The sequence below is a fragment of the Nuphar pumila genome, chromosome 15, assembly GCF_984573655.1.
Source record: "Nuphar pumila chromosome 15, dmNupPumi1.hap1.1, whole genome shotgun sequence".
Classification (NCBI taxonomy): Eukaryota; Viridiplantae; Streptophyta; class Magnoliopsida; order Nymphaeales; family Nymphaeaceae; genus Nuphar; species Nuphar pumila.
Genome location: NC_143263.1, coordinates 35,302,397 through 35,324,308, shown reverse-complemented (window position 1 = coordinate 35,324,308; position 21,912 = coordinate 35,302,397). Strand labels below are relative to the sequence as shown.

The window sequence follows — 21,912 nt, the reverse complement described above, 5'->3', positions numbered from 1 at the left end:
TGGCATGATAGATTTAGCAATGTAATGACAAGTTTGAATTTTCGTTCATGTTATACTGACACTGCTTTGTTTGTGGAAAGTGAGGGTCTTCAATAGTTATTTTACTACTTTATGTTGATGATATGATCATCACAGGAAGTGATGAGCAAGGCATTAATGATATTAAAAAGGTTTTGAAAGAAAATTTTGATATGTCTAACCTTGGATTCTTAAGATATTTTTTAGGAATTGAAGTGGCGTACTCTCCTCGAGGGTACATTCTCTCTCAGATGAAACTTGCTGCTGACATCTGTTCCAAATCTGGTATCTCTGATGATAAGAAGACAGAAACCCCAGAAGTCATCAATGCAAAATTAAGGTTGGAAGATGGAACACCTCTCGAGGATCCTACTCCCTACCGGCAACTTGTTGGGTCTCTAACCTACTTATCCATCACACGGCTAGACATTGCTCATGCCGTCCACTCTGTCAGTCAATTTCAACATGCACCTACAACTGTGCACATGAGTGCAGTCTTAAGGATCGTCAGATATATCAAAAACACCATAACTAAGGGAGTTTTTCTTTCCTCTGCCTCGTCCCTTGATTTAATTGCTTATACTGATGCAGATTGGGGAGGAAATCCCAATGACCGAGTCTCAACTACCGGATTTTGTGTTTTCTTAGGTGACTCTATGATTTCTTGGAGATGCAAGAAGCAACACAAAGTATCCTTGTCCTCGACAGAAGCAGAATATCGTGCTATGGCCACTACAACCATGGAACTTGTGTGGCTAAGAAGCCTCCTTAGTGATATGGGCATTGTCATCTCTACTCCTTCGAAGTTGTGTTGCGACAACAAAAGCGCAATCTATATTGCAAGCAATCACACCTTCCATGAGCGTACTAAGCATATTGAGATGGACTGTCATTACGTTCGTGATGAATACCTAAGAGGAACCATAGCACTATCTTACGTCACATCAGAGTACCAGTTGGCGGACTTCTTCACTAAGGCTCTTGCGGCTCCTCGGTTTTTGTTTCTCCTTAACAAGCTTTGGGGTATATCCCCTTAAAGCTTGAAGGAGGGTGTTAAAATATATGTAATTCATATATATGTATATATTTATATACATATATATTTGTATAATCTAAAATACCCAATAGGGGTATTTTAGTCATTTCACAAGTACCCGATAGGGGTACTTGTTTCTTTTCTTTCTTTTTGTAAATTTCTTTTTATTTTTTTTTTACTTTTTATTTTTTGGTTTTTTATCCACCTAAAAGGGGCCCCACCATGGAGTCGATGGACCCCCCAACGGTCACATTTGTGACCGTTGGGGGCTCCTAACGACTCCATGGGAGCCTCTTCTTTTAAGGCCATATGGCCACTCCTCCTCTCCTTCTTTTGTGTATAAATAGGGGTGAATCCCTCTTGTATTTTTCACTCTTGAGAGCTCTCTCTCTTTCAATAAGAGACATTTATATTTTTATGTTGTGTTGTCTCTTGTGAGTTTGGGTATTAGCCCTTTTGTTTGTTCATTAGTAGATGTTGTAAGTGCTTAGTGCACTCTTTGCTTTTCCGCATATTTCATTACAATATATAGTCCAAAAGTTGGACATAAATGACTCTGGGTGCGTTGACCGCACCCAGGGTCAGGTTGACCACACCGGGTGCCGCACCCGCGTCGCGTTGCATCGACGCGGGTGCGGCACCCAGTTGCCCGAGTCCCTGTGACATGGCTGAAAGGAAATAAAGAATGTTTACCAAACTAACAACCATGACATAAGAATGTTTTAGCATCACAGAAACTAAATGAAGATGTTACATAATTTATTTAATGAATCCATATTGCGGCTGGCCTAAATGGTGATGTCATGGCATGACTGTTAAATTGTAATATCAAATCAATGTAATTATATATTGTATATATATATAGGAAGATACATGCACATATAAAGTATATATATATTTATTTCTTGTAATAGTTGTAGGGGTAGTTTAGTCATTTTGTACATATTCATTTTTCGAATATGTTGTAATTATTTTTCTTTAAATATTTTTCTTTATATTTTTCATTTTCCTTTTATTTTGTAAAAGGTAGTGTACACCTTGGAGGGGGCCACCATCTAGTCGTTGGGCCCCTTCCAACAATCACATTTGTGACCGTTGGAGGGGCTCCAACGACTAGAAGTGGAGCCCCTCCAAGACTTTCACCTCCTCTATAAAAAGGGGGATTCCCCTTATTGTATTTCCATGGCTTTGGGTCAAAGCCCAAGTGATTTATAAAGTTTGTTATTCATTTTTATGCCTTTGTGCATTTGTGATATTTTATGAGTTGTGCTTTTGTGCACAAGTGCTCTAAGTGTTCTTATTGTGCATGTGTGCACGTGTTTGTTATAAAAAATATTGAGGTCTTGAGCATAGTATCTTATTGAAGATACTTTCAGATGGTATCATAGCAAGATTGGAGAAAGAAAGATCGTGTGGATTCTCCCTTTTTCTGGTGCTTCAAAAAGCGTGCTCTCAAATTTTTGGAGATTGGAGTGGATCTTGTTCATCCAATATTTTAGAAGACTCTTCTATCAAGAAAGATCTAAAAATCCTTTGTGGTACGTATTCTTTTTCATCATCTTTCATCTCTAATGGATGAAAAAAGACTCCCATTTCTCTCTCGGCTTCAAACTTAATGGGTTCAACTATCATATTTGGGCCGGAAACATGGAGGCTCATATTAAAGGAAAAGGGCTTTGGGGTTATGTTCAAGGCTCGATTCTCGAACCGGAGCCAAAGATAACTTTGATGGAGAAAGTAGAAATAAAAATCCTTGAAGGCGAAGAAAGAGCAAGGCTCTTGAAGACTACACCAAAAAGCATGAAGAATGAGAGATGTGGAATTTTAAAATCCTCTCATAGATTTTCTCATCCGTAGAAACAAGAATTAACGTCAATATTATCAAGTTTAAGAAGGTTTCTCAAGCGTGAGAGTACCTTGAGAAGATGTACACCTCTAGGGACTTGTCCCATAAATATTACCTTCAAAAGAGGGCGCTAACTCTTCATCAATGGGAGATGACTATAAGGGAGTATTTTTTCGAACTCTCTTCTATTTGGGACGAGCTTGCTATGCTCGAACCTAAGTGTGGTGGAGAAGCCATAGAGCTTCGTCATAAACAATTTGAAGAAGATAGAATTTTTCAATTTTTTGAATGGGCTTAGGCTCGAATTCGAACAAATCCGATCTTCTCTTTTATCCGCCTCCACTTCTCCCTCTCTTGAATATGTAATTACTAAACTAAGTGGGGAAGAGACTTGTATGAGTATAAGCAAGAACAACCCAAGTGTTCTAGCTACACCTTCCAATAATTAAGAAAATGAAAGTGTTAATGTCGTCTCAAGACCGGGGAGTAACTTAAGGACCTACAAGCCTCCTCGCTTCAAGAATCAAAACTCAAGTGGTCAAGAAGGGAATAGAGATTATAGCAAGCTTTTATGCCACTTTTGTAAGGAACCGGGGCACATTAAGCCTATTTGCTCAAAGTGAAAAAAGTTACTAGCCATGGCTACTGCATCCCAACCTCAAAAGGAAGAATGCTCGTCATCTTCAAATGGAGCTCTCTCATTGCAACAAATCGTGGATGCACTTTAACCTCTTCTAAAAGGGGCTATTTTCGGAGCCGCCATGTCAACCTCTTCTCCTCCCGGTAAGACCTCTTGGCTTTTAGATTCGGGTGCTTCTTTTCACATGACCCCAAGTTTTAGTTCTTTTTTCGAGTATTCAAAAAATCTCTCTCCTTCCTTTGTTTCAATCGTGGATGAAACATATCTTAAAGTAAAAGGAATAAGAAAATTTGAAAAACAAGGGTTCTTTATCCAAAAATTAGATTTATACCCAAATTAAACTTAAATTTGCTTTTCGTTTCTCAACTCTCGGATCATGAGTGTGATACAAAGTTTTCATCTAACAAATGTTGGATACAGGATCACCGGTCCGGGAGATTGATTGGAGAAGGCTCTAGGAAGGGCGACCTGTACTATGTCGATTCCCTTCAAATTCCAAAGAACCTGTTTTGTAATGTTGTCCAACAAAAGGATTTTAATGTGTGGCACAAGAGACTTGGACACCCAAATATTGTAAAAATTTCCCATTTACCTTTTGTTAAAAGTCTATGTAAAAGTGATTTTACTTGTAACGATGGTATACTTGGGGAAATGAAAAATGTGCCTTTTTGTCAAAGATTTATGTTTACAACAAGTCCTTTTGAAATTGTCCATTCGGATGTACGGGGACCGGCACTCGTTTTATCAAAAGGAGGCTTCACATATTATGTCATTTTTGTTGACGACTACACGAGATATTGTTGGATTTATTTTTTTAAACACAAATACGAAGTTTTCTCGATTTTTAAAACCTATCATATGATAATTAAAAACAATTTAATGGGAATCTAAAAATTTTTAGAACTGACTCTGGTGGAGAATACCTTTCAAGTGAATAAAAAAATTATCTTGAAAGTCATGGTATTCTTCACCAAAGATCTTGTCTGAAAACCCCTCAACAAAATGGATTAGCCGAAAGGAAGCATAGACATATAATAGAGACAACTCGAACATTACTTGTTTCCCAAAACATCCCAAAAGGTTTTTGGGCTGAAGCGGCTTTGGCATCCGTCTATCTGATAAATCGGCTACCTTTTAAAAATTTGAACAATATCTCGCCTTTTGAAAAATTGTATATAAAAGAACCCGACTATAGTCGGTTGAGAATTTTTGGTTGTAAATTCTTCGTTCTTACTGACAAGAACGACAAGCTTTCTCCAAAAGCCATTGCCTGCGCCTTTCTTGGATATTCCGAAACCCAAAAAGGGTTTCGTTGTTATGATATTAAGAATAATAAGCTGTATGTTTCCAGAAATGTGAGTTTTTTGGAAAATGTTAATGGTTTTGAAAGGAGTGAACCCTTTGAAGATAACATGGATTACTCTTTTTTATTTGAAATGTTAGTACATGATGATGATAGTGCTGATAGTGATGACGATTTCATTCATAATAACATCAATGATAAAGAAGATGGTTCTTCCCATCTTCCTATCTCTCAACATAGTAACGAAGGAGCATTGAGAGATCCTATAACATATACCCATAGAGATAGAAACAGTTTTAGGAGTGCAATTGAAAAATACAGTGAACCTAGTGGTTCGAACTCAACAAATGATGAAAACCTATGAAGGACTGAGAGAAGTAGAAATATGCCTTCTAGGTTTATTTCATATGATTCTTTTACTCCTAAACATAGAGTCTGCCTCAGCGCCATTTATTCCTATATAGAACCCAGAAACTTCGAAGAAGCCAAAAGAATAATGAATGACTGAAAGCAATGGAATGTGAGCTTTCAGCTCTCAACAGGGCAAAGACTTGGGAGTTTCAAGATCTCCATATGGGTAAGAAAGCAATAGGATGTAGATCGATATTTAAGGTAAAAACTAAAAGCGATGGATCTTTTGAGAGATATAAGGCTCGATTAGTAGCAAAGGAATATAGTCAAGAATACGAGATTGACTATGAAGAAACTTTTGCCCCTTAGCCTGAATGATCATTGTTTGATGTCTCATCATTGTCGTCTCAATCAACAAATGAAACATCTATCAAATGGATGTTAAAAACGCCTTCCTAAATGGTGATCTGAATGAAGAGGTATATATGGATGCTCCACCAGGAATGGAGACTCCCGAAGGGAAAGTGCTTCACCTTCGAAAACACTTTATGGTTTAAAACAAGCCCCTAAGGCTGTAATGAAAAAAGAAGGAGCGGCGGAAGCACCAATAAAGCAAATCACTCTTCAAGAGTGATTCCAAGAGCCAAGAACACAAACACTAAAAGTGTATACAAAAACCCACAAAAGGGAGAAATGGCCAAAAGTCATAAGTTGGATATTATTGAAGAAGAAAAAAAGAGGGTAAACAACCCTTACCATACAAGAGGAAAACCTCCTCTATTTATAGAGGAGGGAGCCATGTAGAAGGGACTACAAGGGGCTCCCATGTAGTCGTTGGGAGCCCCAACGGTCATAAATATGACCGTTGGGTTCCCAACGACTACATGTGTGGGGCCCTTGTGGTCTTACAAAAAGGTAAAAAATAAAAAGGAAAAAAGAAAAGAAAAAAGAAAAAAAGAAGAAAGGAAAAATAGAAAAAGGGGTTACATGTGGTTTTACCAAAATACCCCTATCGGGTATTTTGAGAATAAAAAGAAAAGACTGAATATATATACATATATGTATATATATACTTATATATATGTGTATGTATATATATATAAGTATATGTATATATATATTTATATATACATAATTTAACACGCCCCCTCAAACTTTACCGGGAGAAGACTGAAAGTTTGCCAAGAAGAAACATAAATCGTGGAGTTGGGAGCGCCTTGGTGAAGAAGTCAGCCAGTCTATATTCGGAAGTGACATAAGGTAATGTGATGGTTCCTCTGAGGTATTCATCTCGAACATAGTGGCAATCCATCTTGATATGCTTGGTCCGTTCGTGAAACGTATGGTTGCTTGCAATGTAGATCGCACTTTTGTTATCACAGCAGAGCTTGGTGGGTGAGAAAATGAAGACACCCATGTCACCAAGGAGCCCTCTGAGCCACACGATTTCCATTATTGTCATTGCCATAGCCCGATATTCAGCTTCAGTGGATGATAGAGAGACCTTTTGCTGCTTTTTGCACCTCCACGAGATGAGAGATTCACCTAAAAAAATGCAAAGACCAGTAGTTGAGATACGATCATTGGGATTTCCTCCCCAGTCAGCATCAGTAAAAGCAGTTAATTCAAGAGATGAGGAAGAGGATAAAAAGAGTCCCTTGGAGATGGTATTTTTGATGTATCGCACAATTCTCATTACAGTCGCCATATGAATTGTAGTAGGTGCATGCTGAAACTGACTTGCAGCATGAACCGCATGAGCTATGTCTGGACGGGTTATGGATAAGTAGGTGAGAGATCCAATTAATTGACAATAGGGAGTTGGATTCTCAAGAAGAACACCATCGTCAAGTCTGAGTTTTGCATTGATAACTTCGGGAGTCTAAACTTTCTTTCATCAGATATTCCAGATTTGGTACAAATGTCTGCGGCCAATTTCATTTGAGATAAAATGTATCCTCGTGGGGAGTAAGCCACTTCAATTCCTAAAAAATATCTCAAGAATCCAAGGTCAGACATATCAAAAGTTTCTTTTAACATAGACTTCACATCATTTACCCCCTTTTTGTCATCCCCAGTATGATCATATCATCAACATATAACTGAAGAATAACAATGAAATCACCTGTTTTCTTAACAAAAAGAGCAGTGTCAGTATAGCAACAAGTAAATCCTAAATTGATTAATACATTACTAAACTTATCATACCAAGTTTTAGGAGCTTGCTTAAGTTCATATAAGGCCTTTTTCAATTTCAAAATTTTACCATTTAAATTCATACCCGGAGGTGGTTCCATGTAAACTTCTTCATTTAAATTTCCATTTAAAAAAGCATTTTTGACATCTAGTTGAAAAATTGGCCATTTTTTAGCAGAGCCTATTGCAATAAGAGCTCGAACACTAGTCATTCAAGAAACAGGGGCAAAGGTTTCATCATAATCTACCCTATACTCTTGGGCATATCCCTTGGCCACTAACCTGGCCTTATATCTTTCCAAAGATCCATCGCACTTAGTTTTAACTTTAAAAACCCATCGACATCCAATGGGTTTCTTACCATTGGGTGGATCAACGATTTCCCAAGTTTGTGCCCTCTTAAGTGCATTAAGTTCCAGTTCCATTGCTTCATTCCAATGAGCATATTGTCTGGCCTCATTATAATGAGTTGGTTCATGAATTGAGTGAAGAGCAAGCAGTCATGCTCGAAAATTTGGAGAAAAAGAATCATAAGATACAAATCTATTTGGTATTTTTGAAATACGATTTGATCTTCTTTGAGAGGTTTATTCGGTTGACTCATTTTGAGAGAATTTTTCAAGGGCACAAGGAGAATTACTTTCATTTCTTCTAGAGTAGACTTGTATTTGCCTTTGTACATTTTCTTGTAAATTTTGGTCATCATTTGGAGGTTCAAATTCGTCTATGAGCGATTCACTAGATTCAACATTATCATCAATGACCTTTTTTTGAGGCAATAAGTCAAATAAAAAGGAATAATCAATATCTTCATTTGGTTTATGTGAGAAACCTTTTTCTTCTTCTAAGAATGTGACATCTTTTGAGATATAAAGTTTATTATTTGATATGTCACAGCATCAATAACTTTTTTGTTTTTCGCCATATCCTAGGAAAATGCATTCAATAGCTCTAGAAGAAAGTTTATCATTTTTGTGAGTTAAAACAAAGCATTTACATTCGAAAATTCTTAGTCTTTTATAATCGAGAGACATATTGTAAAGTTTCTCAAATGGAGAAAGATTTTTTAAAGAAGATGAAGGAGTTCTATTGATAAGATACGTTGAGGTTAGAACCGCTTCGGCCCAAAAAGATTTTGGAATATTTTTTGAAATTAATAAGGTTCTTGTGGTTTCTATTATGTGTCTATGCTTTCTTTCCGCAAGTCCATTTTGTTGCGGAGTGTTTGGACAAGAACGTTGATGACAAATTCCATTTTCTTTTAAATAGTTTTGAAATTCATTGGACATGTATTCACCTACTGAGTCGGACCTAAGAATTGATAGATTTCCTAAAAATTGATTTTTAACCATCGCATGAAATTCTTTAACGAAGGCGAAAACTTCGGATTTGCAATTTAAGAAGTAAATCCATGTAAATCGAGTGAAGTCATCAATAAAGACCACATAGTACGAAAATCCTCCTTTGGACAAAATAGGGGAAGGTCCCCATACATCGGAATAAACAAGTTCAAAAGGCCGAGTGGTGAAATAATTTCTATGAGGAAATGGAGTAGCTTTAGATTTCCCAAAAATGCAATCTTTACAAGTCATGTGATTGTCTTTACAAGTATTGTTCAAAAAAGGGAAAAGAGACATTTTTACAAAATTTGGATGACCAAGTCTCTCATGCCAAATTCCAATACTTTTGTCCTTTACAAGATTGCAAGATAACTTAGATGGAAGAGTCAAAAAATCCATAAAATAGAGATCACCCCTTCTATGGCCTTGCCCAATCAGCTTCCTTGATTGGAGATCCTGCACGGTGCAATCTTTAGGTGAGAAAGAGACTTGGCATCCATGATTGGTGATTTGGGAAACGGAAAAAAAATTTAGATTAATTTTTGGAACGACTCTTACTTTAGGAACAAAGAAGGATTGAGAAGTTTTAAAATCAAGTGTTCCAATACTTTCAATTTTTAAAGATGTCCCATCGGCCGTTGAAACATAAGAAGATATGAGTTCGGAAAAAAACATTAGAAAGCGAGTTTTTATGAGATGCCATGTGAAAAGAAGCACCAGAGTCTAGTATCCACGTACCTGGAGGTGATGAAGAGTAGGCGATGGCGGCTCCGGATGTTGAAGGTGAAGAAGTCTTGAGAAGATGTTGGAGAACTTCAGAGATATGATTAAGAGTTTCTTTGATATCTCCCTCTTTGACACTTTCTTCTTCTTTCTTTGGAGAATTTTCTCCAACCGCGGCCACTTTTCCTTTAAGCTTTGGGCAAACCGGTTTAATGTGACCCGGTTCATTACAATAGTGGCAAATCACCCCCTTTCTATATCCATTATTTTTGTTAAAGTGGGGAGGTCTATATGCTTTTACATTAGATTCGGGCCTAGAAACGGCCAAAACTTCATCACTCTTGATACTTAAGCCAAGTCGAGTTTCTTCTGGGCAAACTTCGGCAAGGGCGTCTTCAATGGGTAAGGCTTTACTTCTATGGAGAAGGGATGCCCTCACTTGTTCATATTCCGGTCGTAGACCATGAAGAAATTGAAAAAAGTGCTCCTTTTCAATTTGTTCTCTTCTTAACTCAATATCTTCCGGAGCCACCCATTTAGGCTCAAGAAGAACAAGCTCATCCCAAAGAGGGGTTAAAGAGCTAAAGTAGTCACTGACACTCATATCCGCTTGTCTAGTGGAACGAATTTTCTCTTGACAAAAAAATTGTCGAGCAAGATCCTTTTGGGTATACATACCCTTAAGGAAGAACCATGCCTCATTGACTCTTCTAAATTTTGCAATATTTGCACAATTTTTGAGGTCCACATTGTTCATAAATCATGCCAAAATTTTGGCATGATTACTTTCCCAATTCTCAATTTTGGATTGATGATCATTTATAGCTTTGATGCGTTCATCGTCATCTAAAGCTTTTTCAACATCATTTTCAATTTTAGTGAGAACAAGAGAGGGTTCATGAGTAGTTCCCATAACAAAACCCCAAAGTTTCTTACCTCTTAGATGATTTTCCATAGCGGAGGCCCACATAAGATAATTAGATCCATTGAGCTTGAAAGAAAGCTCAACTTTAGAATCACGTTCCATGGGAGCCGAAACGGTCTTCTTTCCTTCTTCAAAAGCTTGAGCGGCACGCGTCCCAAGGCACCAAAAAGGTAGAAGCCGGATCACCAACCTTGCTCTGATACCATGTAATGAAAAAGGGAGGAGCGGCGGAAGCACCAATAAAGCAAATCACTCTTCAAGAGTGATTCCAAGAGCCAAGAACACAAACACTAAAAGTGTATACAAAAACCCACAAAAGGGAGAAATGACCAAAAGTCATAAGTTGGATATTATTGAAGAAGAAAAAAAGAGGGTAAACAACCCTTACCATACAAGAGGAAAACCTCCTCTATTTATAGAGGAGGGAGCCATGTAGAAGGGACCACAAGGGGCTCCCATGTAGACCGTTGGGGCCCCAACGACTACATGTGTGGGGCCCTTGTGGTCTTACAAAAAGGTAAAAAATAAAAAGGAAAAAAGAAAAGAAAAAAGAAGAAAGGAAAAATAGAAAAAGGGAAAAAGGGGTTACATGGGGTTTTACCAAAATACCCCTATCGGGTATTTTGAGAATAAAAAGAAAAGACTATTTATATATACATAATTTAACAAAGGCTTGTTATGATAGGTTTAACTCCGTAATGTTAGAAAATGAATTTTCATCCTGTTTCGCTGACACTGCCTTATTTGTTAAAAAAACCAATGCAGGGATTGTCATTCTGCTTTTATATGTGGATGATATGCTTATAATCAGAAGTGATTCTAAGGGGGTTAAAAGCATAAAAACATTTTTGAAGAATAGATTTGAAATGTCTGATTTGGGATTTCTAACTTATTTTTTGGGTATTGAAGTAGCATACTCTCATAGAGGGTATTTTTTATCTCAAACTGAACTTGCCTCTGAGATTATTGACAGGTCAGGTATTACGGATGATAAGGTTTGTGAAACTCCTGCTATAGTTGGAGCCAAAATGAAGATTGATGATGATATTCATCTATCTGATCCCACCCCTTACAGACAGCTTGTGAGATCATTAATGTATCTGAGGGGATAATTAATGTATCTGAGTATTACTAGACCAAATATCTCTCATGCAGTTCATACTGCAAGTCAGTTTCAACATGCACCAACATCAGTCTACATGAGTGCCATTTTGCGGGTCGTAAGATATATAAAGGGCACACTAAATAAGGAAGTATTATTGTTCTCTTCTTCTAAATTAAAGTTAATTGCTTATACTGACTCTGATTGGGGAGGTGACCCAAATAACCGTCACTCCACCACTGGTTTTTGCGTGTTTTTAGAAGACTCGTTGATCTCACGGAGATGCAAGAAGCAGCAAAAAGTGTCTCTATCCTCAACTGAAGCTAAATATCGTTCCATGACAACTATTACCATGAAAATTGTATGGATTCATCAGCTGTTAGAAGACATGGGGATCCTAGAAGGGCCCACCAAGCTATGTTGTGATAATAAGAGTACAATATGTATTGCCAAAAATCATACGTTTCATGAGCAGACTAAACACATTGAGATGGACTGGCACTATGTTCGGGAAGCCATCTGAAAGGAATCATAGAACTTTCGTATGTCACTTCTGAATATCAGTTGGCAGATTTCTTCACCAAAGCACTGTGTTCTCCGCGGTTCAACTTTCTTCTTGGCAAACTTTCGGTCATCATGCCCTAAGTTTGAGGGGGGGTGTTAAATTGTAATATCAAATCAATGTAATTATATATATATATATATTATATACATAGGAAGATACATGCACATATATATGTATATGTACCTACCTATATATATATTTATTTATTTATTTATTTATTTATTTATTGTAATAGTCACAGGGGTAGTTTAGTCATTTTGCACATATTCATTTTTCGAATATGTTGTAATTATTTTTCTTTTATTTTGTAAAAGGTAGTGTACACCTTGGAGGGCCACCTTCTAGTAGTTGGGCCCCTTCCAACGGTCACATTTGTGACCGTTGGAGGGGCTCCAACGACTAGAAGTGGAGCCCCTTCAAGGCTTCTACCTCCTCTATAAAAAAGGGGGATTCCTCCTATTGTATTTCCATGGCTTTGGGTCAAAGCCCAAGTGATTTATAAAGTTTGTTATTCATTTTTATGCCTTTGTGCATTTGTGATATTTTGTGAGTTGTGCTTTTGTGCACAAGTGCTCTAAGTGTTCTTATTGTGCACATGTTTGTTATCAAGAATATTGAGGTCTTGATCATAGTATCTTATTGAAGATACTTTCACAATGACATCATGATTGAGATGATCGGAGTAAAGTTTTCTGTGACATGATGTCTAATGAGATCCCCATTAATCGCGCCTTCAAGACAAGAGTCAGGTGTAAAGACAAAACACAATCAAATTTTTCTAAACATTCCTGAGACTAAAGTGAGATTTTATTTAAGGTTTGGCACTAAGAACACATTCTTAAGAAGCAAACGATATTTGTGAGTTTGTAGAGTAACTGAGCCAATATGATCTATGGAATGTGTAATCCAGTCACTTACAACTATACACCAGATTGTTTATAAAGGACTATGGTAGAAAAATATATTCGAATTGTTTGTCACATGACATGTTTCCACTAATTATGCACCAAAGGCCTTCTACAAATGAATTGCCAGATCTTTAAAATTGACACAAGCTGTGTCACATGGACATGCCTAAAAGTACATGTGACACACCATTTTGTCGAGTTTTCTGTTAGGAATATAATACAAAGGGACACAGCATTCAGAGCAAATTTGATTATCCTTGTGAGATATCATTCAAGGCAGCAATTCCTCCCTCGTAATCAGCAACTACACCATTATATTCGTCATTATTTTGGTATTCAGTCACCCTGTCATTATAAGAATTTCTCTGATGATTTTTACACACTATTTTATAGCCATAATCTATGCCAGTATTATGATAATTAGTTGCTGGTTGTTGATTTGCTTATAAAATCTGTCTCCACTTTTTATATCGATCCATATATGTTCTAGCAATGTGATTATGCAATCCACAAATCTGACAAGGACCATAGAGGTTCTTTCTGTTATTCTAACCACAAAATCCAGTATAATTGGATACATTGGGCAATGGCAAAATCCCATGACCAGCATTTCTGCCCTGGTAATAAATTATTATTGCTTCCATTGCCTCGTCCAAGGAAATTCTAGTCTCTTTTATCTCTGAATCTTGATTCAAAATTGTTACTTCCAACAAATAGAACATCATGATCTACCACTTAAAGGGCTAGTCAATCACTTGTGTGGGAATAATGCCTCGTAATTTAGAAGAAGAGGGATTTAACTAAGCAAATGTTGTATAAGGAAGTTTGCTAGTTGAAATGGCCAGAAACTGATTTATCTTGGATTTGTCCTAATAGATTAGGGTTCTTTTCCTGCTTGTTCCTTGATATTAGTCTAATATTTTGTGGCTCCTTGTCACCATCTTCATTTTTAGTTTAGTGGAAATTTGTTCTCTCTCAAAATAATTTCATTAGTAGGAAAAGCCATTCAAAGCAATTAAAATTTTCATATTTCATGACCTTTCCAATTGTCAAGCTAGGGTAGGAAAAGGCCCCTGTTGAGTTGTCCCTTGTATTTTTTGGAAGAGTGTTTCATGTGGACCTAAAAACTTAAAGATGTACTGTGCATGCTTACAAGGATCAAACACTCCAATGTGATAGCATTAGATTAGATGAGGGCATTCCATTAATTAAAATGTTCAACTATAAACAGGTCCATCACAGGTGATAAACATGTCTGAAAAATCCTATCCAGAGTTCTGAATGGTAGAAAGTTATGGTTTCACAGGGATCTAGAATTTTGGGTGATCTTTCCATGGTTGCACTAATGACGATATTCGATGTGAGCAAACACAAACCATGTACTGAAATGCAATAGGCTAGGCTTTGGCAACCAAGGACATAGGTATGGACTATGGAGTAGGTGATCTCTAAGTAGTCACTTTGCAAACCACGTTTTTGAGAGTTGATGGTAAAGCATGAAAGTAACATGTTACTGCACATGCTTAATAACGTCATAAAAGTCAAGTGAAATTGTTAATCGATTGTAGAAGGCTATTTTAATAACATGGAATTGTCAAAAGGCACGCTGCACACCCACATCAACTTGCAAGTGCGTTATGGAAGTCTGAAACTGAATGTAAAAGCTACCAAAGAGAGTTAAAAGTTACGATTTATGCCTTGAAAAGGCATTGTAGGAATTACATTGTTTATATTGTTTAGAAAAAGGAAAACAAGAATGTTTTAGTTATCTTTCTCCTCTTTGGTGATACATCATCATTGTTGTGATTTCATTCATCTTTTTTGACATGCTCCTTTTTCTTATCTTTATCATCCTATTTTGTGGACCCCATCTTCATTTTTCCTTACCTTTATCATTCTCATTTGTTGGACCCTTTGTTCTTTGTCTTCTTGGACAACTGCTCTACTTCATGTTTCCTTTCCCTTGAGCTTCTCTCCTTGTAGAAACCATTTCTTTAAAACAACTTAACATGTCATCAAGTCGTAGCTTCTCTTCGGGTGAGTTCTTCATCTTTACAAGCTTATTGTCACTGTTTTCCAATCCTCTCATCAAAATGGAATTGATTCATTTTAAAGTTATGTATAATCAAGATGAAGTTGCCATCAGTGTTGATTATGAATGACAATGCTAGGTCATACACCTTTATGCCCCAATTTGTTTTCTTCCATCTTATGAACCTACAATCATAATAAACAACTATACTAGTTTAAGTAAATCTACAATAACATGGGAAAACACATCCCATAATTATTTAATACTTTGCACTTTCAAGTATACTCTACTTTTTCAAAACCAAAAACACTATATGTGCCTGTGTTTTTATCCAGAAATTGGTTGTGTTTTACTAAAAAAAAATGCACATGAACATACTACAAGAACAAGCTTCAAAGGAAAAGCCTCCAATGAAGACAATGTGCAGCACATGGCATCCTAGACCTTTCCACTTTCTTTAACAAGCCCTTGAGTTTCCTTTGCCCCGTCTTCCTCGTAGAAGCTGCAGGGTTGACATATTGAGATTCAAAGTCTCCAACTCATGACTTCAAGTCCAGCATATGTTCACACTGTACGCTTTCATGTCCTAAGCCTCATCATGCATATGATGTTTTGATTACTAATGCAACATGAAGGGTTGTTTATAGAGATGGAATATAGTTTTACATTAAAACAAGGTCACAAGTCAATATATCAATAATTTATCATTTACCCGTCATATATCAGCTATATGTAGCTTATATATCGTTACTATCAGCAACCTGGTTACTTATATAGTTATATACAAAAATTGGTAAATTTCGGGCAATTTCATTAGCTACAAGCCTACAACTAAGAGTTGATCTTGAAAAAAAAAATGTCAACGAAGTGTGTATACACAAACCCAGCTGAACCTAGTTGAAGACAAAAAATTGTAAAAGTAAGCCTTTTATAAGGCAGGATTCGCTGCAGCAAGTGTTCTAGCCAAACAGAAATTAAAAATAAAAGCCATTGAAATATTGAACACGCCAAGGAAAACATAGAGTATACCTTGAATTAAAAGGAAAATGGGCACAAACAGAAAGGGATGAGAAGAGAAAAAAAAAGGTAAATAGACTGCAACCTACAAAGATTTTCATAGCATTAAGAATAGACCTCCGACCAAGCAAACCGACAAAGTGAAAGGAAAAACAAAGAATAAAGAAAAGACAGATAACAAATGGAAATTAAAAAAAAAATACTTCATATAAAATGGGTGAGAAAATATCAATTAGGAATCATGAACTTTCCCAAATAAATTCCTTAAAAATCTTCTTTCTAAACCCACATCATTTTGGAAGACAAAATCTGGAAGAAAACAAAAAAAGAAAAATATCAAGGTTTTTATTCATAATATATCATGATATATCGCAATGCCTATTCTTTTGGCTGTTTTGAGGAGATTTATTGATTCTGAAGCAAATGGCGTTATATCGCAGTCTTTCCTTTTGGTTTCAGGGGATGATGTTGTCCGTTACAAGTTTGGAGAGAAATCAGCAGAGGTTTTGACATCTTCAGGATTCCGAAACATGGCATTCAAATCATACAATGGGTATGCATTCCCTTATCTCTTTATTATCATTTAGTTAAGTTGAAACTGTCCCACAAGGGATCTGCTCATCTGGTAGGGGCAACTTGTGAATGTCATCAAGTTGATGGGACATCACAAGTTTGAAACCCACGGGTGGTGCCCCTTGCTGCACGGTCAAAGCTGGGTGTACTCCCCGGTGGGGAAGGGGGATCTCAAGGGTTTTACCAACCGAATGCCAGCCAATATGTGGTTGGTGATTGGGGGCAGGGGCTTGGACTATTCAAAAACAAAAAAAGTTCCCATCTTTATACTGCATTTTGTTATGTGCAGGTTGGGCCATTACACAGTCCCTGAAGAAATGGATGATGTCTGCAAATGGATCATTGCTACGCTCGGGCTTGAGACTTCACGCTCATAATATCAGTCAGTCACATTCATGCTCGCTCAAGCATTATCAGTGATGATAAAAAGTGAGAGCAGACTGCATTTGTGACAAATAGGTACAGTTAATGAATGAGTTGGTTCAAATGGTGTTATAACTTAAGCATCAGGGCCTGCCTCCCTCTGAAATGGAGATGGTTAAATGTGCTTCCACAGTTTGCTTTATCTAACAGTATCATGTCATTAATTTTGCTGATTAGTGCTACTTTTGATGTCATATTGTATTGCTTGCCATTCGATTTTGGACTATAATTGGAATATGTCGGTTTGATATTGGTTATGATACTATAAAGTTTGTTTCAGCAGTATATCCTTTCTTTGTCTATTGCACGAAGAAACTACACCTGGGATCAGGGACATGGTTGTGTTGGTCTTAGCTTGTCATACCTACGGTCACCGTCCCTACAGCGTAAAACTCCATGGGGCCCTCCTCCAATTGCAGAAGGAGGCGCCCACATGGGGACTTGAACTTGGGGTAGATGGAGACTTTCCTATCCATGTATCTGAAACCATGTGGGCAACCCCTTTGGGTCTTCAGTGGTCTATCCTTGAAAACTATCTGCGAGTTTTCAAGCCCATAAATTTTTGCAATAACAAAACTCTATTGCATGTCATTAAGTATTAATTATCATAGTTGGCAAACTGTGAGTAGGGCTCGGATCGGACCCCTACTGGGTTACCAAGTTAGTGGGTTTGCTCGGCCGAGTCACAACTATATTTTAGTGTATGCACAATTGAAATAACTAAACTTCAAGCTAATATGTCAATAGCTAAGTTACAAAAACATATAATTATACATGATTATTAACTTTTTCATTGAACAATATTAGATTCTTCGTAACAAGTGACTTTATATAAGAATTATGCATTAAAATAAAAAAAATACATGATAAAAAAAAACAATTAATGGGTTTGATCGGCAGTTCTAAATCATAACCCAGTTGGGGTCCGATCTGGGTTGATTCGGATGATTCCTGAGTCTACTGGCCAGGTTTGCCAACTATGTTAATTACTAAATCTTGGAAAGAAACAATTACTCGTCCTAATTTTTTTACCTTTTTTTTTCCTTAGACAAGCTGGGAATGACCTGTGGGATTTGAACCCAAGGCTCCGGACCGTAAGTACGTGGGCATAGCCATCACGACTAGGTCTCTGATCCCAGGGGTGGTTTCCCCGTTCCTCATGATAAAAAAAGCGCCCATCCAGCTATATCATTTGACCCTAATGTTTTGTATGATCTGATCAATCTCCTCTTATCAAGCATGTCCCGTGTCAGATCATGTAGAATGTCTCAAATTCTTTGATGACCTTCTTCTTGTTTTTCAGTAAAGGTGATTAGCCGACTCCATACTTTGTAAGAATCAGTTCAAACAGTGTGGCTCTGTCCTAAATGCAATCTAAGCGGTAGTCTGGGTATTTATGAAAAGAAGATAAAAAGGGTTGAAAAAACTTGGATATATATATATATATAGAAAAGTTGTTTTTTTTGTGTTATGATGCAACAAGCATTTTTATCATGTTATACTGCGATAAATCATGATATTATCAAAATTAGCCATATTATGAAAATATCATGTTTGGGGACATGTAAGCTAGCATGGGCAACCTCCAGCCCTGACCTGATCCCAAAGGGAGGTGCAGATTCTTAATCCAATTGGGGGGGGGAGCTACAATTCCCTAAGCTTTTCCTAGGGGTAAAGAAAAATATCATGCTAAAAATTGTGATGTTTTTCAAAATATCAGTGATATCTGTGACATTCAACTGCGCCAATTCTTGTGAATGCAAGTTCTTGGGAGTTGTAAATTCTTTGCAAGGATCAAACCCTGTTGGCACACAGGTGTGGCTTTCATCACGTAAGGGGTTCCACCCAGTTTTTTTTTTCTTCGACAAGGCATTCTTGTAATAAAAAAAAGAAACTATGTAAGGATCACAACCCTGTGACATATCTTCAGTATAGGAGTCCAATCCACAGTGACAAATGTCAGTTTTTTCAAAAAAGCAAAACAAAAATGCGATTTTTTGGGGATTTTGTATGCAACGTGGGGAAACTGACTTTGCACGAGGATCATTGATCCAATTAGCTATTTGAGTTGTTGAATTTGGCAAAACACATGCTGTAATGCACATCAAGTTTCTTTATGTTGTCTTTATTGCCATGCAAGATTTAACCTTAATGGTATACATATTAATTATTATTAGTATAAAACATAATTACTAAGAAACAAAGCGATACATGAAGCAAAGGCAAGTGTTAAACAGTAATATGGAGCGGGAAGCGAGATACAATTGGGAAGCAATTATAAATGCATATGAAGCAATATGATGAAGTGAGATTATAAGTAAATAAGAAACAACATGAAAATGAATAGAAAACAATATAGAGTCAACACACAAGCTTGTTATATATATAGGTAAACTGGAATATGTTTACCAACTAAATATGTTTGCTGGTATAAATCAAGATTTTCATAGTTTTTTTTCGCAAATCAAACCCCACAGATGCATTCGGCGTGATCCATTTGCTAGGAATTGATTGTTGGATCATCGTAATTAGATCAAAAAATATGATTTTGTATGCTTGCATAGTTTATAAAAATTTTAAGCCATTGATTTTCAACCCTTAAAAAAAAGTGTCTAGATCACCTGTACGGTAAATTTTTCAAAAAATGTAAAAAAAAAACTACAAAAATCTTGTTTCATACTATCCAACATATTTGGTTGGTAAATATATTTCAATTACCCAATGAAGGTAAGGAACGTAGCAATCACTCTCTAGATGATCTTATGGTAGCCATTGCCATTGAAGAAGAGCATAGGAGCCAGAAACAGATCGTAATGCCAACTGAACCGCCTAAGGTGAACATGATGACCGGAGCTTTTAAGGGCAAAGGACAAAAATCAAAATCTGCAATGAAAAACCAGTTTAAACCTAAGGCCAAAATCCAGAAAAAGGCAAAGAACAAACCGTGCTGGAACTGTGGGCAGGTTGGGCACTGGGCTAAGGAATGTCCTTCCAAGAAAGCCAAAGCTCATGGGACCACAGAAGGAACGCCTCAAGTCAACATGGTGACTGAGGTCGTTGGGACCAGTACTGGGTATGTTTCTGTTAACCCACAAATCTATCACGTTTATGAGCCAACTGAGTGGCTGGTTGACACTGGGGCTAATGTGCACGTCTGTGCTGATAAGTCTGTCTTTGTCTCATACCAGGCTGCTGCAGGCAGATCCGTGACTATGGGCAATTCAACGGCTGCAAAGGTGTTAGGAATTGGACACGTGGATCTGAAGTTTCCTTCAGGACGAGTTCTATCTTTACACAGAGTGCACCATGTGCCTGTAGTTAGAAGGAACATTCTTAGTGGTTCATGTCTTGTTAGAGAGGGTTATGAATTTAACTTTAAATGTAATAAAGTTGTTATTTTACATTCTGGAACTTTTATTGGCAAGGGATATTTAGATGATGGTTTATTTAAAATTCGTGTTGAACATGTTTGCAGTGATAAATTAGAAAATGATGTATCTTTTGACTCATTGTCTAATGTTGCTTATAACATAGAATCATCTGACTTATATGGCATAATAGATTAGGTCATGTGAATTTCAACTCTGTGAAACGCATGATGAACTTGAAAATAATTCCTAAATATTCCATTGATAAAACTAAAAAAATGTGAAATTTGTGTGCAAGCAAAACAATGTAGGAAACCATTCCATACGATTGTTAGAGATTCTGAAATATTGGATCTGGTGCATACAGATATCTGTGAGTTTAATGGAGTGTTAACTAGAAATCATAAAAAGTATTTTATCACTTTTATAGATGATGGCACTAAATACTGTTATGTGTATCTGCTAAAATCAAAAGATGAAGCTTTTGATAAGTTTCTTAACTTTAAGAATGAAGCAGAAACACAAACTGGTAGAAAACTTAAGAGATTGAGGTCTGATAGAGGAGGAGAATATACCTCTAATAAACTCGATGAATATTGCAAATCTGTTGGAATAGTTCATGAGTTTACTGCTCCATATTCTCCTTAATCCAATGGGATTGCAGAAAGAAAGAATAGAACCCTAACTGACATGATAAATACTCTACTTGGGAGTTCTGGATTACCTACCTACATGTGGGGGGATGCTCTGAATACGGCTTGCCATATTCTGAATAGAGTACCTCAGAAGCATAAGAATAGTAGCCCTTTTGAACTCTGGAGAAATAGGAAAGCTAGCTTGAAATACCTTAAAGTGTGGGGGTGTCTTGCTAAGGTACTTGTCACAGAACACAATAGGAAGAAGCTGGGTCCTAAAACAGTAGATGCTGTCTTTTTGGGTTATGTAGAGAACAGCTATGCCTACAAGTTCTTAGTAATTAAGTCTGAGATATCTGGCATAGATGTTAACTCTATTGTAGAGCTTCGAGAAGCTACATTCTTTGAGGATGTATTTCCCATGAAAGTTGGTGTACCTCAGAATCTGTCTTCTTTAGATATACCTTCAACTTCTGGTTTCATTCCCGAACATGTGGAAATGATGACAGATGTGGGGGTAGAACCATCTTGTTCCCATCCTAGACCCGATGAGTCTGAAGAAGTGGTTGAACCTATAAGGAGCAAGAGACCAAGGATTACCAAGGATTTGGGAAGTGACTTTATCACTTACCTTATCGAAGATGATCCTCCCACTTTCCGAGATGCAATGGCTTCACCTGAAGCAAAGCATTGAAAAGACGCCATCAAGAGTGAAATGGACTCCATTATCTCTAATGGTACTTGGGGACTGGTTGACCTCCCTCGTGGTAGTTCCACAATTGGGTGCAAGTGGATCTTTAAGAAGAAGTTGAAACCAGATGGATCCATTGACAAGTACAAGGCGAGACTGGTTGCCAAGGGGTTCAAACAAAAGGAGGGAATAGATTACTTTGATACCTATTCTCCGGTTA

General features: G+C 37.0%; 1 protein-coding gene across 2 annotated transcripts in view; it reads left to right on the top strand.

The window, feature by feature from the left end:
- LOC149815115 (uncharacterized) overlaps positions 1-17,283 on the top strand; it is a 65,005-nt gene extending 47,722 nt beyond the window's left edge. For both annotated transcript variants that reach the window (XM_089989170.1, XM_089989172.1), the window contains exons 9-10: positions 16,462-16,555; positions 16,865-17,283. In XM_089989170.1, the coding sequence (XP_089845296.1) occupies positions 16,462-16,555; positions 16,865-16,952 (182 nt within the window). In that variant the 3' untranslated portion in view covers positions 16,953-17,283. The remainder of the gene's footprint in view (positions 1-16,461; positions 16,556-16,864) is intronic.
- Positions 17,284-21,912: the final 4,629 nt, after the last annotated feature.